The 15,547-nt window shown below is 36.4% G+C and overlaps 1 protein-coding gene across 4 annotated transcripts in view; it reads right to left on the reverse strand.

Annotated features, from left to right (window-relative positions):
- ctnnd2a (catenin (cadherin-associated protein), delta 2a) overlaps positions 1–15,547 on the reverse strand; it is a 315,486-nt gene that overhangs the window by 187,151 nt on the left and 112,788 nt on the right. For all 4 annotated transcript variants that reach the window (XM_066721567.1, XM_066721557.1, XM_066721537.1 and 1 more), the window contains exons 3-6: positions 11,799–11,833; positions 8,108–8,224; positions 3,920–4,092; positions 150–702 (exon numbers count right to left, since the gene is read on the reverse strand). In XM_066721567.1, the coding sequence (XP_066577664.1) occupies positions 150–702; positions 3,920–4,092; positions 8,108–8,224; positions 11,799–11,833 (878 nt within the window). The remainder of the gene's footprint in view (positions 1–149; positions 703–3,919; positions 4,093–8,107; positions 8,225–11,798; positions 11,834–15,547) is intronic.

Consider the following 15,547-nt stretch of genomic DNA (forward strand, 5'->3'; position numbering starts at 1 on the left):
GACCGACCTGATATTATACAGACAATTATTTGAGAAGATTTGTGTCATATCTAATAATTACATTTTATCCTAATGAAAGCTGCATGTTAATAATATAATACTGCATGACAGCGATGACCAAATCACAAATAAACCAAAGTCACATTTACCTGCTAGGCTGCCTGGCCTCTGGAGAGTGGCCGTGGCGTAGAGGTCGTGGGAGTGCTTGTACTGATCCGAGGTGTGCACCAGACGCTTCGTTGGAGACAGCGTGGCGTAGTTGCCAACAGTGGAGCTGATCTGATGGATGGGAGAGGAAGTGGACAGGCCAGCTTGGACGTTAGGCGGAGAGGCGACCCGGAGGGGTGATGAAGAGAGCCCCGATGAGGACACCACGATGTTGATGGGAGAGCTGGTGCTGTAAGACTTGGCCAGCCGGCTGGGAGACTGCTTGGGCGAGGAGACCCTCTGAGTGGTGGCGTAGCCGGAGTTTTCCGAAGCCGAGCCCACGCGCTGCAGCTTAGTGGGTGAGCCCACCTGCTGCATGGACAGGGGTGAGCTCACGCGCTGTGCCGGCAGGGTGGAGCTGGAGTAATAGATGGAGGGGGTGTGCTGAGAGTCGGGCAGGTGGAAGGCGCTTCCATGACTCGGCACGAAGGACTCTCTTGACTGAGACTGGGAGGGCTCGGCGGCGGCCAGCTGGGCCGCACGGTTTGATGTTACCTGGAAACCATCAAACAAACAAAGCAAAACAAAGGAAACAATCAGACAATTTGACATAAAATAACTACAAAATGCTAAACTCAACAGGTGTAACGTGTATTGAAACCCCATTCTGATTTGAACAATCATCTCCAGCACCCCTCCAAGCGCTTGATCCACACAGCCCCCACACACAGACAGACTCTCTACATGGACGCAGGGGATTTGAATGCTCTACCAAGTCCAAAGGGAATGATGTCAATGTAACAACTGTTTTAAAAAATATATCAGCCCGGCTATGACCTCCTTTTGAAAAATAATAATTAATAAATTTCACTGCTTTATAGCCAGAATGTTTAGCAACAGTGTCGAACATATCCTTTGCAAATATCACAGCACAGATTCCTCAATAGTTCTTCCTCTTGAAAACCAGTGCCACCAGACAGATAATTAACTGACTGTCCAGCCGGCCATGGAAATTAAATTTTCAGCAATAAGACGCTGGTCTATCAGTCAATAAAAGCTCCTGGGTAGGAATACCTAAACATCCTGGCAGTTTAATAAAGTCATTAGAAATTGTTCAGGCCACCATACCGCAGTGATATTAAATAAAAGCTTTCAAAAAATAAACAAATGGCATGCTTTCATGCAGGTGAATAATTATAGCCTTGGTAACTGCCAACTATTCCTGGTACAAGTGCAGTCTTAAATGATAGTACAGTACCTCTTCAAAAAATTAGTTTCCCATTTCAAATATGCAGATGCTGCACAAAAAAAGACTATGAGGAAACTAACTTCCGAGATAAAAACTTATCATGTAATAAGTCAATATTGGTTGAATATTATCCAGAAACAGAGGCAATTGTTTATCTGATATACTAGGCTCCTGCAACTAGAAAGAAAATATATATATATGCAATCGTTACAAAACATCCAATGCATTCCTATTGACATATAAGTATATCTTCTTTTTAAAGTACTGCTTTGGGCAATTCTAATGTAGGACAGCATATGTATCAAATCCTTATGGAAAATAACACCTTGAGGTGTCTCTTCGTTATTACAGATTGAATGCTATGTTGAAACCACAGCATACATTTCTTTGAGTACATTTGCTTTTTTCCACTATGATTATGCCTTTTCAAACGCATTCCCTTTCTAATGTATATGAATAATGTTTTAAAAGGAAAAAGGTGTACATGTTCATAATGCCAACTAGCTATGGTGTCCATTCTCAGGCTCAGTTTACTATACTTAAATTGAAAAAAACATTGACACCTTAATAATATTTGTCTTTGTTATCAAGTTCATGTTCTGTGGATCAAATTGAAGTAAGTCTGTCTGTCAAGCAATTCTAATACATTTTAGTTAAAAAAACAAACAGCCCATAAACAAACTCACTTTTTAACCATGTTTGTTTTGCATAATGCTTGGTAGTTTAAATACTACTATACTGAAAAATAAAGCAACTTACTGTCTCTAGGTCGAGTACACTCCTGCAATTGTATAAAGCAAACACTAAAAACAGCTTCTTGCAATTTCCTGTATAGACAAGGGTGTCCAACTATAGACAAGGATGTGACTTTGGAATAAATGTTGACCAGGCTTTTATGTAGTGTACTAGTAAGGGTGTAGTATTGAATAGTGGACAATTCTATTCATTGGAAGGTACTTTTCACAGAAATAGTCAGAAGTCTGTATTCCGTAACTTAAATCAGAGGGCAAATGCAGGTAAATGCAGGTGTCAAGAGACTACACTTGCTGTTGTACAGATACTTTGGAAAAGTATCCTAAAATCATATTTAGAAGAATCATCTTGACAGTCAAAAACATTATGCCACTATCCCTTGCAATCTTTTTGAAGGCGGATTTTGAAGATGTTGCAGGAATGAAAAACAGTGAGACTGGGCAGATATTTTTTTGTTTTGAATTTCCTTAAGGGTTTTGTGTTTAGTGAAAAACCTAGTCTATGTAAAATCAGACCCCTGCCGTGGGAATTGAATGCATCTGTACATGCAGTTGCACTTACACGAACAATCACTAACACAAAATAAGAACACTGATGTTATGCCCCCACTATGCATACGGATTATACAAATAAAATAGTCTGACGCTTTTATTTCAGCTGTTGGAATTGCTTTAGATTGAAGGGTAGTTGTCCCTTACAAATGTACATTGACAGATAATGTGTGTGTGTGTGTGTGTGTGTGTGTGTGTCTGTTTGTATCTCCCAGAGAGGCTGAGTAAATCCTCGCCTACTTTCCAGAGACATTTACATATGCATGAAAGAAGATTTTTGACGACTGCTTCTAATGAACCACAACTGACTCTTCAGTATTTTGCAATAAATCAAAAATATTTAAATCTTTTTTTTTTTTAAACGAGAAACAGAAATATGTAAAGAACTTAAAAATATAAATAGATGTGTTCTCTTCTGTATGAAAAGGTAATGGGATGGATAGGAGGGGGGAATGTGCAGGAGCCCTTATTAAAATACCTAGACACACTTTCCGTTTATATCAGGGATCTCGGTCGGGCTCAGTAGCTGTGGCTGCTAATCTGAGAAAATGAATGTCTTCTAATCAAACGCTCCTGCAGTGAAATTTATCAGCACAGTCTATTGATCAGTCATTCTGAGAATGTTTACGAACAAGTTTCTTGATGGGTCAATATAATGAAAGCTAACCAACCAAAACACTGATATATATATATATATATATATATATATATATATATATATATATATATATATAATCTAAATTCGTCTATCTGATTCTAGTAGAATGCAGGAGAGCTCTACCTTTTCCTGTAGGTTTTCTTAGCACAAGCCCCAGTACTTTGAAAAAGTGATTCATTGTTAGCTCACTGGTAATTGCAGATTTATAATGGCTTTTCAACTGGATTGAAAACAGTTACAATTAAATTATAGAATGAAATAAGTATACTGGCACAATAAAACTCACATACAGTGAACATTTTACAACCTAATTACAAGTTACATAATGTGTCAGATACCGTTTCACTGTTCATATTTTATTTTTGCTCTGCTCTTTTTATGACTACTATTAGTATTATATATATATTAATTTATATATACACAACAGATGTTATAAATTAACAACTATTTTTACAGTCTACATTATTTTTATTTTCCCCCTTTCAGCAGCTAACAGATAGGCTGTAAAACTAGCAAGGCTTTACAAGACACAATCTCAGTCAGTTTAAATCTGGCACATACCTGGTTGTAGCTGTGAACTGCACCTCCGACTTGACCACTACGTGTCGGGAGCTGCGATGCTGACGAATCACTCAGGGCAAGGGTCTGGTTACTATGGTAGCTGGCTGTGTACTGGAAAGACCCTTCTGGATTGGAATTGAGCTGCAGTGCACTCTGGGAAAGGAGGCTCGGTCCTGTGTTGAAAGTAATTTAGAGCAGGCAGTGATGCAGACCTCAGTGAAGCAGAAACGGCATACATAATTTATCAGGAGAAGCTCAGAATTATTGAACACACGTGCTACTAGCTGTCGAAATTAGGCCAGTAATAAAGGTAATCATGAACCGCTAATTTTCTAGCCAGAAACTGGAGGAATGTTTTGTGCACCATAAGGATAATATCATCCCTTTCTCACTTCACAAATGCCAGATCACAATGAAAACGACACTGGAAAATAATGTGTTTTACTATTGCTTCATGTACTCCCAGGACTTCAGTGACATAAAAGTGTTTATATAAAAGCCCCACCAAGTAACAACATTTAGAATTCCATTTCATAGCACCTGAGGATTCTGTAGAATTAGTTGAGGAAAATAACAAAACTATATCCTGAAGGTTTGCAGGTTACTTTGGAGATGCAGATAAGTGACACTTCAAAGCATCGGAATGTATAAAACACACACACAAACAACAAATACAGAGAATGGCCCCATATGGCAACTGCTGTCTGCGTTCACTGAAATACTATATATATGCACCATAGGAAGTAGATCTGTGAAATATCCACGATTTTAATGCACTTCACACCAACATTTTGATTCAAATCTGTACAGATGCTGTCCTGGAGACAATTTTCACCTCAGTGGGCAGGTGTTGTGCATCAGCTTGATTTGAACAGCAGCTTCTGGCAAACTGCATCCAAATAGATTCACATTAAATGGTTGCAGAACACCCCGTGGAGTTAATCACAAAATCTCCCTACTTATTGTCCCTGTTCACTGCGGTTTAAATGTTTTTCGAAAAACCACGTTCAACATAATTATGATTGTTTTGATGTTCCAATTGACGAACTCTGAGTTATAAATCAACACAGGAATTGGTAACTAAATCGATCCAACAGTATTTTCTGACTGGACATTGCTTTACCAACTCTATGATCAAGAATTTGTAAAAAATCCTCTAACCAAAATGCTGATGCAGGTTGTCCCTAATACATTAATGTAGTACATGGCTTAACCATGTAAAAATAATTAACTTCTTTGAAGGACTAATTTTGTCTAGTTTCACAATATAATAATAAATGCTTCCCATTTCAAAACATTATACAAAACATAAACTAGACTCTCAAAAAAGTGTTAGTGGTTGTACACTAACTTGAATTCAGCAAGTGTGGGTAAAACTGCATGTAAAACAATGGACAAACAGAACAACTGTAAGCTGTAAAATATTCCCTTCTTGCAGTTCTGGGGTTTTGTTAGTTTACTGCATCAGCAAAACTAATCCAAAACAGTATGAATGTGAAAAAGGGGACTCTATCAAAAAGGGGAATAAAATGGTGATCTATGACCTTTGTATTATTGTAAAAACACATAAAAAAGAAACAATAACAATACCCACAACATAAAAAAAAACAATAAAGAACTTTCAAGAGTTACTTTCAATTATAATACCTACATATAGAACACAAATAAACAGTTTGGCAAGTGCCTTTAGTTTTCCACAGCAAGTCAGTATTGAAATATTTGGGAAGAGAATAACTTTTTAAGTTATTTTCTGTTGAATTGTTATTTTCTGAATTACTGTTTCCCAGCTGTTTCTAACTTCTCTGAAACATTTGTATCCAGGCTTGTCTGTTTCAATATTTAGCACACATTAGACCAAAGAGTGGGCCGTATGCTTCATGCAGCATCACGTCAATCAAACTACTTCATAGCAAGTTCTTATTGAGTTTGGCTCAACATGCCTAAACATACTTATGTAACTTCACCATTTCTAATTAGAGTAAGGCAGATGGTGAAATATTTGCTACCATATTGAGCATATTTTAGCATTCTAAGGATTTGATCATTCTTTATATGGAGTACTGGATGTCCTTTCTGAATATATTACTAATATAAAATAAACAATTATGAAAAATAGGAATGCCCTGGTGGTAAAGGGCAGGACAAGATCCAAAATAAAAAGAGAAAAAGATTATCAGGATATCTGAATATCTACATATCATATACATATATGTGTACACACACTTGAAATTTGTATTGCCTTTGTCTTCAGTATTTCTACCATTTTATAAACCAGCATGTCCCTATTCCATCAGCTTGAAATCTGCAGTTAAGAAATGGGGAGAGCATGGGGCAGTCTGAAGCTGTTATATTGTATGACCAATGTCCTATCTGAATTGAAATACATATTTTATTAATCTGCTACATTGACAATAATGTTGCAAACAGGAAATCTTGTATATGTAAATGTCTGCATACTCACAAATGCAATTTTGTCTCTTTGTTGAGTTTCCTACCTCAAATTCTATAGTGAGAGACGTGCAAATGCTAGATGTTATATATATATATATATATATATATATATATATATATATATATATATATTGAGAATTATTGCTGAACATTTCCCAAAATATGACTATACTTCTTCAATCAGAAAAGAGCAACCACAACAATGAGTTCTTGATTTTAAGTTTCCTTAACAAATGTATTTACTATGCATTACCTCTTTAGATTCCCCCAAATAACTTAAAGGGCTTGTTTAGGTAAAACAGTGCAAGACTGGTGCTAACAAAATTCAGTGAAATCAGCTCAAAAGGTTTTTTAGAAACTGCATAAGGATTCTCTGATGTTTTCTGGTTTTCTCACATGAATGAACAAGGATGACATTTCTCACAAACTGAAGCCTAATTTAAGAGGCATGTTACTGGAATTTATAAGTCAACAGGTTTAAAATTTGAAACTTTAGGTTTTAATAAACACATTAGAAAAGGAATGTGCCTTTATAAAGGACATCACTTCATTAAAATCGGTTTAATTTTAATACTGTTTCAATCAAACTTATATTATTATTTTTTTCCTGTAAATTAGTTTTTTCAAAACATGTGAGCTGAAGAGGTTAATTAATGGGCATGATTCCTTACAATATTCTATACACTTAGAAGACCTTTCACTGGGATTTCAGTTTGAACTGCTAGAAATGCTCCTCTAACTGAGGGAGCTAGAGTTCATAGTAGAAATTGCTTTGAAGGAACAGATTGCAATGCACACATCTGCTTCTTCTAAGTGTCACAGATGTACAAAAAGATTGAAGGGCCAATAATTCAAATTTAAACCGCTGTTGTCACAATATTTAAGTTTTTGACCCATACTTCTTTTCCAGTGAAGTGATTTATTTTATGAATTTCCCATGACTTATGAAGAACCTATGCCCTCTTGTATTTGGAAAAGGCTGTCCCTTTGTGTAATACAAATCACAGAAAATACCATTTGTGTAGGTGTTTATCTTCAGAGACATTTTGTTCAGGACAAATGGAGCTAGTTCAACCAGCAAGAAGAGGAGGAAACCTTTTCAGTTCTTAATAAAAGTGGATGTACAGTATGTGCATATTTCTTCATAAAAAGCAAAAGAAGAAACATCAAAACATTTCCCATGGTTTCACACATGTTTTGGTCTATGGATAGAATGTTAGGTTACCATTTCATATGCATCATTAAGTCTAATTATGAAAAAAAATGAACATATTTCTTAAGACATGCTTCTAATATTGTTTGACAATATGCAGCCATTCTTTAATCTGCACTCACAGAAATCTATTAAAGTGCTTTTAATGACAACAAATCAATATTTGGTAATGGTTCATTTTAATTTTAACTGGCAAGTTACTGCAAATATAGAGGTCAACAGGTTGTGAAACTTTGTTTATTGTGACAAAGGCATAACTTGGTAGATTTAAATATTTACTGTAAACTTCCAGAGCTGTAAAACGATTCAATTTAACAGCTAATTTAGGATTTACCATAACGTTTCTCTATGTGAGTTTGATAAAACATAGTAACACTTATATAATTATACCCTTACTAAAACTTTACAATGCTTACTTTCATTGTGGTATGGACATTAACATGAAATACTAAGAACACACATAGAATTAAAATACTGCAAAGAATAAAATGACTTCATACATATTTAATTAGAAGATTACTTACTTTCACTTGCAGAGTATTCTTGGGGGTCAAGTATCCCTGACTCCTGGAGGGACCTTATGCAGGAATCCACAAGCTCTAAGCCTGTAGTCAGTTCATCTTCAATGTCTTTCTGGCCATCTGGAATCAAAACAGAGAAAAGTGTAAAAACTCCTCAGCAAAAAGTAATTAAAAACTGTTACATTGCTACCATATTATAATATCATGGGGGCATCATGCAAATCGGAAAAAAACAGGTTTTTGTCACACTGTTTGCATTCCTGAAATAAATTTGCACTGCTTCCCCTTATCTGCTTGTCTGCCTGCACTAATTACTGACACTTCTTGTCAAGGATAGTAAAAGTTGCCAAGGGATAAGGTCTTACACAAGAGGTTTAACCCAAAGGATTAACCTTCATTGCACCAAAAACAATTAAACCAATGCAGGTTCCTGAGGTCTCGACACTTCTATTAAACATAATGTGTAACACACAGACCTATAAAAACAAAACTACCTGATCTATCCAGAGTAAATCAAAACCCCTCTAAAAGCCAAAATGTTCATGACCAAATGTTAATCTTCTGATTATCTGGCAATTCAAAGTAGACTATAAACCTGAAGCCACATCCCCCCACACCCCAGCTTCCCAAGTGAAAAGCATTATTGTTATTGTTAATGCTATTATTATTATTTTATTATTAATACTACTACTACTACTACTTATTTACCAATCACTAACTTACAATATTATAACAACAATGTTGTTACACATTGCAGGCCACATATGTAAGGTATATAGAATGGAATGGCTTAAAGGTGTAATCTATACAGATGTGTCTTAAGGAGGCATCTAATGGTGGTCAGACACTGAGCATTGAGCTCCATGGGGCTTGAGAGGAGAAAGAGCAAGCCTGGGGAGTGAGACACCTGAGCAGAAGACATTACTAACTCACCTGTATAAAATGTACATAGAGAGAAAGAATGGACACAGAGTGAGACGGGAGACTAGAGGCAGGAAGGAGCAGCAGGTTGAGCAGAGAGGTGGTGTGTTTGGATTAAGGTCGTGAATTTAATACAGGCAGCAACAGGAGGCAAGTGTAGAGAATGAAAAAGAGTGGCGAGAGAGAAGCGAGGTAGAGGGAATAGAAAGTGAGCAGCAGGATTTTGAATACACTGAAGTGGGCACATGCTGGGAGCAGAGAGGCTAACGAGAAGAGAGTTGCAGTAGGCCAGTTTGAACCGGACAAACACCTGGACTGAAAGCTGAGCAGTGTAATGGTGAGAAAAAGGACTTTCTAAAAATGTTGCTCAGTAGGAAACAGCAAGAGCACAGAGAAGATATATATAGACTTTAAAAGAGGGGAATTAAGGGTGATACCAGGGTTTTTGGTGGAGGTAGAGGGGGGGAGGGTTGTGGAGTCAAGGGATGCAGGTAGAAAGGTCAGTAGAGGGAGAGGAAGAGGGGATACAAAGAAGATCAGATATAAGGAGGTTAAGCTTCAGGCCATCCAAATCAATGCTCAATGAGGTGGGCAGTCAGAAATGCCATGGTTAAAAGGGGAAACAGGAAGATTTATGAATCATCAGCACAGAAATGGTGAGAGAATCCACGAGAAGAGATAAAATAATGTAAAGAGTAGGAGTGGTGATGGAAAAGTAGGGGTCAGAGCAAGAACTTTTGAGAATGCTTGAGAGAGTGGAAGAGGGGAAGAGACAGAGAGACACCAATAAACCTGAAATGAGCTGACGGGGAGAAAGGAGTAAAACCAGGTGAGTCAGGCAATAACTGATTCCCAAACGTGAGCGAGGAGAACTGAGTGGTCAACCATGTCAAAGGCAGATGAATGCTCGAGAAGAATTAAGACAAGTGAGGAAGCTCAACAAGCTGAAGGCAGAAAGCTGGTGACAGAGGAGAGCAATTTATGTAGAGTGACCAGGACAGATCCCAGAACTGAGGGGGCCAAGCAGAGCATTCAGAGATTAAATAGCTGGTGAGTTTGTGATAGAAAAGGAGAGAAAGAGGAAGGCAGGGTCAAGAGGAGGTTTCTTAAGGATAGGGTTGGCCTTCATGAAACCATAAGTATTCTAGGCAGAAAGCAAAAGGTTGTAGGGTTGTATTATGAAGAATAAGTGAACAGATCTCAATCAGAGGTAAAGGAGAAGAATTGTGTGGGCAGTCAGAGGAATGAAGATACTAGAGGAAGAAGGTGGGGAGGGAGTACATCAAATAAGCTATTGATTATGTAAAATTTAAGAACAGAAGAAGGAGGCAACGTCAACAGATGGGACAGTGGAGAACGAGAGTAGGGGTGGAGGTTTTGAGGAGGGAGGATTACTCAAATGGGTTTGTTTGTGGAGGCCTGAATGCTGGAATTAATGTAGAGTTGTTGAGCAGAAATTAGATTAGAGGTGGAGGAGTAGAGAGCAGTAGCGATCTAGAGAAGAGAGCAATCTGGATCTTCTACATTACCTTGTAAGGAAGTAAAACTTTTAAGATATTAAAATAAATGTATTATATTTTAAATGTATTATGATATAGATGCATAGATGTAAGTGGTAGTTATAACATATATTCTGGTACAAGTGTTGTATAAAATGATAACATGGTTAAAGTGAAACATTCAGGAATTACTGCATTTTAGATTTCATAGACAAATAATAGAGAGAAAATGTTTAATGATCTTCAGCCATTACCATTAAATTGCATTATGCAATCAAGAAGCAGTTTGTGATACATTTAGTGAATAAATACATATATTTAAACTGAACATTTATACATATACATATCATTACTTGGAGATATGGAAATCTTTACGTGCTAGTGTGCATTATAGATTTGCAACGTTATGTAAGTGTGAAGGGAAATGTCTATACAGATCTATACACATTCACCTCTATATATGTACAAAATGCAAAGATGACTCACATAATGTTGACAGTTTGGCCTCGTCTATGCATTCATTTTAAACTGACCAGGTAGTGTAATATGTATCCCAAAGAGATGTAATCAGGTGTGTACAGTAGCACTGATTTTGGTAAGGGGGCCGCTATGGTAGACATTAATTGATTTTAGCCTGCGTGATATAGATATATAGGTATAGATAGAGTGAGGTGTATCTATCTTATAGTGAAAAAATATACTATTGTAAAATCATGGTGAAAATGAAGGGTAATAAATCACAGTGAAATCATGGTAAAGTCAAATAAAGTAATTGGAAAGCATGATGCAAAGCCTGAAAAAACTGAAAACAGAGTTGGTTTTAAAGTCTCCCCAGAGGAACCTTGCATGACAAGCGTATCAGGTGTGATTTGAGCCAAGCACAGCACTGATCCGATTCTCCAGACAAGCTGCAACTCTTAGCTTGTGGCCTGCAGGGAGAGCACAACTGGCATGCAAGTTCCCAGGAGAGAAGGAAGGGGCTCTTAGGCCTCATTGCACCATAACGACCCTAGCTGAGCAGACACCCCGTGAGGCCAGATGGAGAGCAAGTAGGGTTTAGCGCAGTCCCCAGGGCTTAATATTGACAACTTCCACTGGCTTGAAATGGAGATCTTGTGAGTTCACCTACATTATTTACATTATCTTCAGCCCATGTCATGAACCAGTGAGGGAAAAGTTAAATTACGGGTTCCAGATTACATAACAATACATACATTAAAACAATAAAAATAATAGGTAAACATATGAATTCTCAAAATTGCAAACACTTTTACCTTGGGTGTTCCAGCGAAATGGCTCCTCTGTTGAACTGCAAACAAAAAACAACATAAATAAATTACATTATCTCATTACAAAATGCACATTCAAGCTTAATGCCATGATATATCGGTAAACGTATGAAATATCAAAGTCCAAGCTGAAATGACTAATTCAAATTAATTAATTAATTAATCAATCCATCCATCCACCTGTCATTGATTAATGTGAGAAATATCCACACAATGTGCTATATCATGTATCATGTGTACACAAGGGTATAGGCTAGTCTTTAAAAAATATTTTTTAGTTTTTTTAATTGCCTCAGGATTTCCCCCAATGTTTGTTAATATTAACAAGTAAGGATGAAGAGCAAGTCCCTTGAAAGTCTGCACAAATGCATGCATAAATTCCATATATTCTAATATGTGAAGACTTGTATGTGAATATGTGAAAGCATCGCTGACTTCTGCTTTCATACTTTTAATTTACAATATTTCAATTATTCCTAATATCAAAATTGTTTATAAAAGAATTGAACATCATATCATAAATCTATTATTCTGGGATATTTTTTAGTAGTCCAGTCATTTTGTGCACTTGGCTTCAACTCTTCCACAGCTCTTGAGAGATACCATTACAGGTGGAGGCTAATTTGACAGTCCCTGCATGTTGACCCATGTACCTGTCAGACCTTCAGATATAAACTTTATTATACGAGTCTGGATTTACACTCTGGGAATTCAAAACCCTTAATATGAAAAATAGGGTCAAACCCTAGGCAAATTGCGTAGGTTATGGAAAAATGGTCTTGGATAGTTTCTAAAAGCATATTGTAAGTAAAAAAGTAGAATAATAAAAAGAGTAGAATAGGAATTAATGCTTTTATATTAAATACATACATATTATCAGTGGCTTTTTGTTTTGCAATTTAAAGGTAAAATGCTATTTTATTATTCAAAAGTAATACATAAATGAAAACATTTTTCATTGTGTGCTTTTGTATGTATGTATGTTTTCGCTTTCACAAGTCAGACATGCATGTTAATGCAGAAGGTTCTTTCCTTTGTTGCTGCATCTAAGTCTGTTTTCCCAACCTCACTAAAAAACTGTAAGCTTAATTCCAGCTATTATAATATAACAGAGTTATATTAGATTTAAGACTTATATTATATTAGCCAAAGTCTTCCACATCTGATGACTAAATATAGAGTACCTGGACAAAACAGACTATATCCAAGTTTGACTTTGAGGAGTATTCATAATTTAGAGCAGTAACAGAAGTGGTTAAAGATTGAATGATTTACAAAGCAATTTTAATTTCTGTATTTTGTCTGTGAATCTATGAACGATGTGAGGTAACTGTAAGATGCTGACACTCATTCAAGGTTGTAATTGTTATGATTAAGTTAAACATGGTATCTTTAAGGATAAGAATATATCCTCATGTGTTGGTAGGAGTGTATAAGTAATGTGTCTGTGATTTTCTCATTCATTTATATGATATTAGTATATTCTACGTTTCACAAACTATACCCTGGTATTAAAGAATATTAGAGATATACAGATAGGTTGTACTGTTTGTAATTAATACACTTAAACTCCTTACAATGTTCTTCAGTAAGACCATACAAAAACACAAATTTGTAAAAAGATGCACACTAGAAACTGGTATTGCGTAAGTGTCTAAAAACTGAAATTTCCTTATCATTAATTTCCAGATTAAACACTAATACAAAATAAACTGAATTGTATTAAAAATATCATATTACCAATCCATGCTGAAGCACAAGCATATGGTGGGAAAGTTGCACTAAGCACATTTTCATAAAATAATGAAATGTGTATAATGAGCAGCATCTATAAGGTAGGGTTTCAATAATGTAGCCAAGTGCATCCCAGCAGTTTTAACATTTTACAAAATCTGTCAAGGAGATCAATGAGAATAGCTGTCCCATCTGGAGCTCAAAGAATACAAGTAATAATCAGGGATTAACTGGAAATGAAACTTGTGTAAAATATTGAATTCCCTCTTTTTATGATCAATACCATAAGAAATTGCGTGCTGGCATGAGCCGCTAAAGGCTGAATGTTATTATGAGCCTAAATGGTCATTCACCACCCTGAGCCAAGTGGCAGCTGCTAAATCAGCCCAACAGTTTCCATTGATTTTTCTCAATGGAGTATGTGAAGATTCATATTGTGAGCCTGTCTCTGTTTACACTAGAGTGACGAATTGCAGGAGAAAACAAAACGCCACATGTTAATAGGGTTCTGCATTTTAGCATGAATACCCATTAATCACATTCTTTATTGAACAATAAGGAAATGGCCCTTCTACAGACCAACGGGGGGAGAGAACAAAAGTGTGCAAGGAGACAGGCTCTGAAAGCACTGTGTGAGTCTTGTATGACGTTGAGGAAATTAACCAGGCTGCCTGAATAACAATGATAATCTAGATCTTTGTGTCTGCTCTGCTTCTGCTAAACCCTATTGTCAAGTTATTATTTGTTCCTCATGAGGGCAAAATTTAATTTCTAGCTGAGAAAAATAAATAAATAAATATACATACAGTGAAAATTACACTTGAGTGACAGCACATATTTACAGTGCACAGTCTCATCCAAGGTCTAGGATGCGAGTAATAAAACAGAGAAAGACAAGTAGATGAATCCCTGTATTTTCAGGTCAATCCTAAGTATAAAGCGCTGACAAGGTCAAGCACAAGGCAGTATGGGAATCCTCAAGAGTGCCTTCCATTGTGCTCTGTCTGTATACCTTAACCTCGGAAAGGAAATACAATACAGACATTGAACACTCCTTACACATTTTTTCCTTTATTTTTGGTTGCTTAAAATACTTATCACCGGCACAGAGATTAGAATGTACAAGTAACTAATTTAATTAGATGATGATTGAGGGCGTACAAAAGCAAACAAGCTTTGTTGGAATGATTGGGACTATGTAGCTTCAAGAAAGACAAAGCTATTGTTTGCTCAACTTATCTCAGTGCTTTGTGCACATGCAGACAACACATATTGTTGTCCAGTAATATTAAACCATTCGGATTATTATTTTTTTAAACTGGACACTGTTGTTGGTAAAAGGATCTGAGAAAATAAATGTGAATACTGTACACAGTCACCATGTTCTTATATTTTATATTGTCTTATATTGTCCAGCATCAAAAAGTCAAGCTGAACATTTAGTTCCTATTTAAGACTATGAAGGCATTGCAATTGTCACAACTGCAACTCCTTGTCTTATGTTGACAATATCGCTGTGCACAACCTTTACAGAGACATCATTAATTTTCTACAATGTGTCTTAATTAAGCAACATTGCATGGATAAAAGCTAATCTTATAATCAAATACTACAAGTCTATCCTGTTGTTCTATTCCTTTTGCAGAAGAACACAAATACAGAAATCATGCTGGCTGATGTAATTTGAAACTGGTTGAAAATTAACCAATCTATGTGCAAACTTAAACAGTATTAACACTTCTACAGTAACACTGTGGCTGTCAGTGCAAACTCACATTTGCCACTTTCCTGGTTTTGATGGTAATTATCACACCTCCAGGTATTTAACCAAAAGAGAACAGTACAAAAGAGACAGGATGTTAGGCAGCATATCCAGTGAACCCGAAATTTACATTGGACAATGACAGAGCACCTTACTGCAAACAATACCAAAAGACATTAATGCAAGCTGAAACCCCTTCATTTGTAACCTTGTTTCTACCTGATTCTACATTTGGCTT

The sequence above is a fragment of the Amia ocellicauda genome, chromosome 2 (assembly GCF_036373705.1).
Source record: "Amia ocellicauda isolate fAmiCal2 chromosome 2, fAmiCal2.hap1, whole genome shotgun sequence".
NCBI classification, from domain to species: Eukaryota; Metazoa; Chordata; class Actinopteri; order Amiiformes; family Amiidae; genus Amia; species Amia ocellicauda.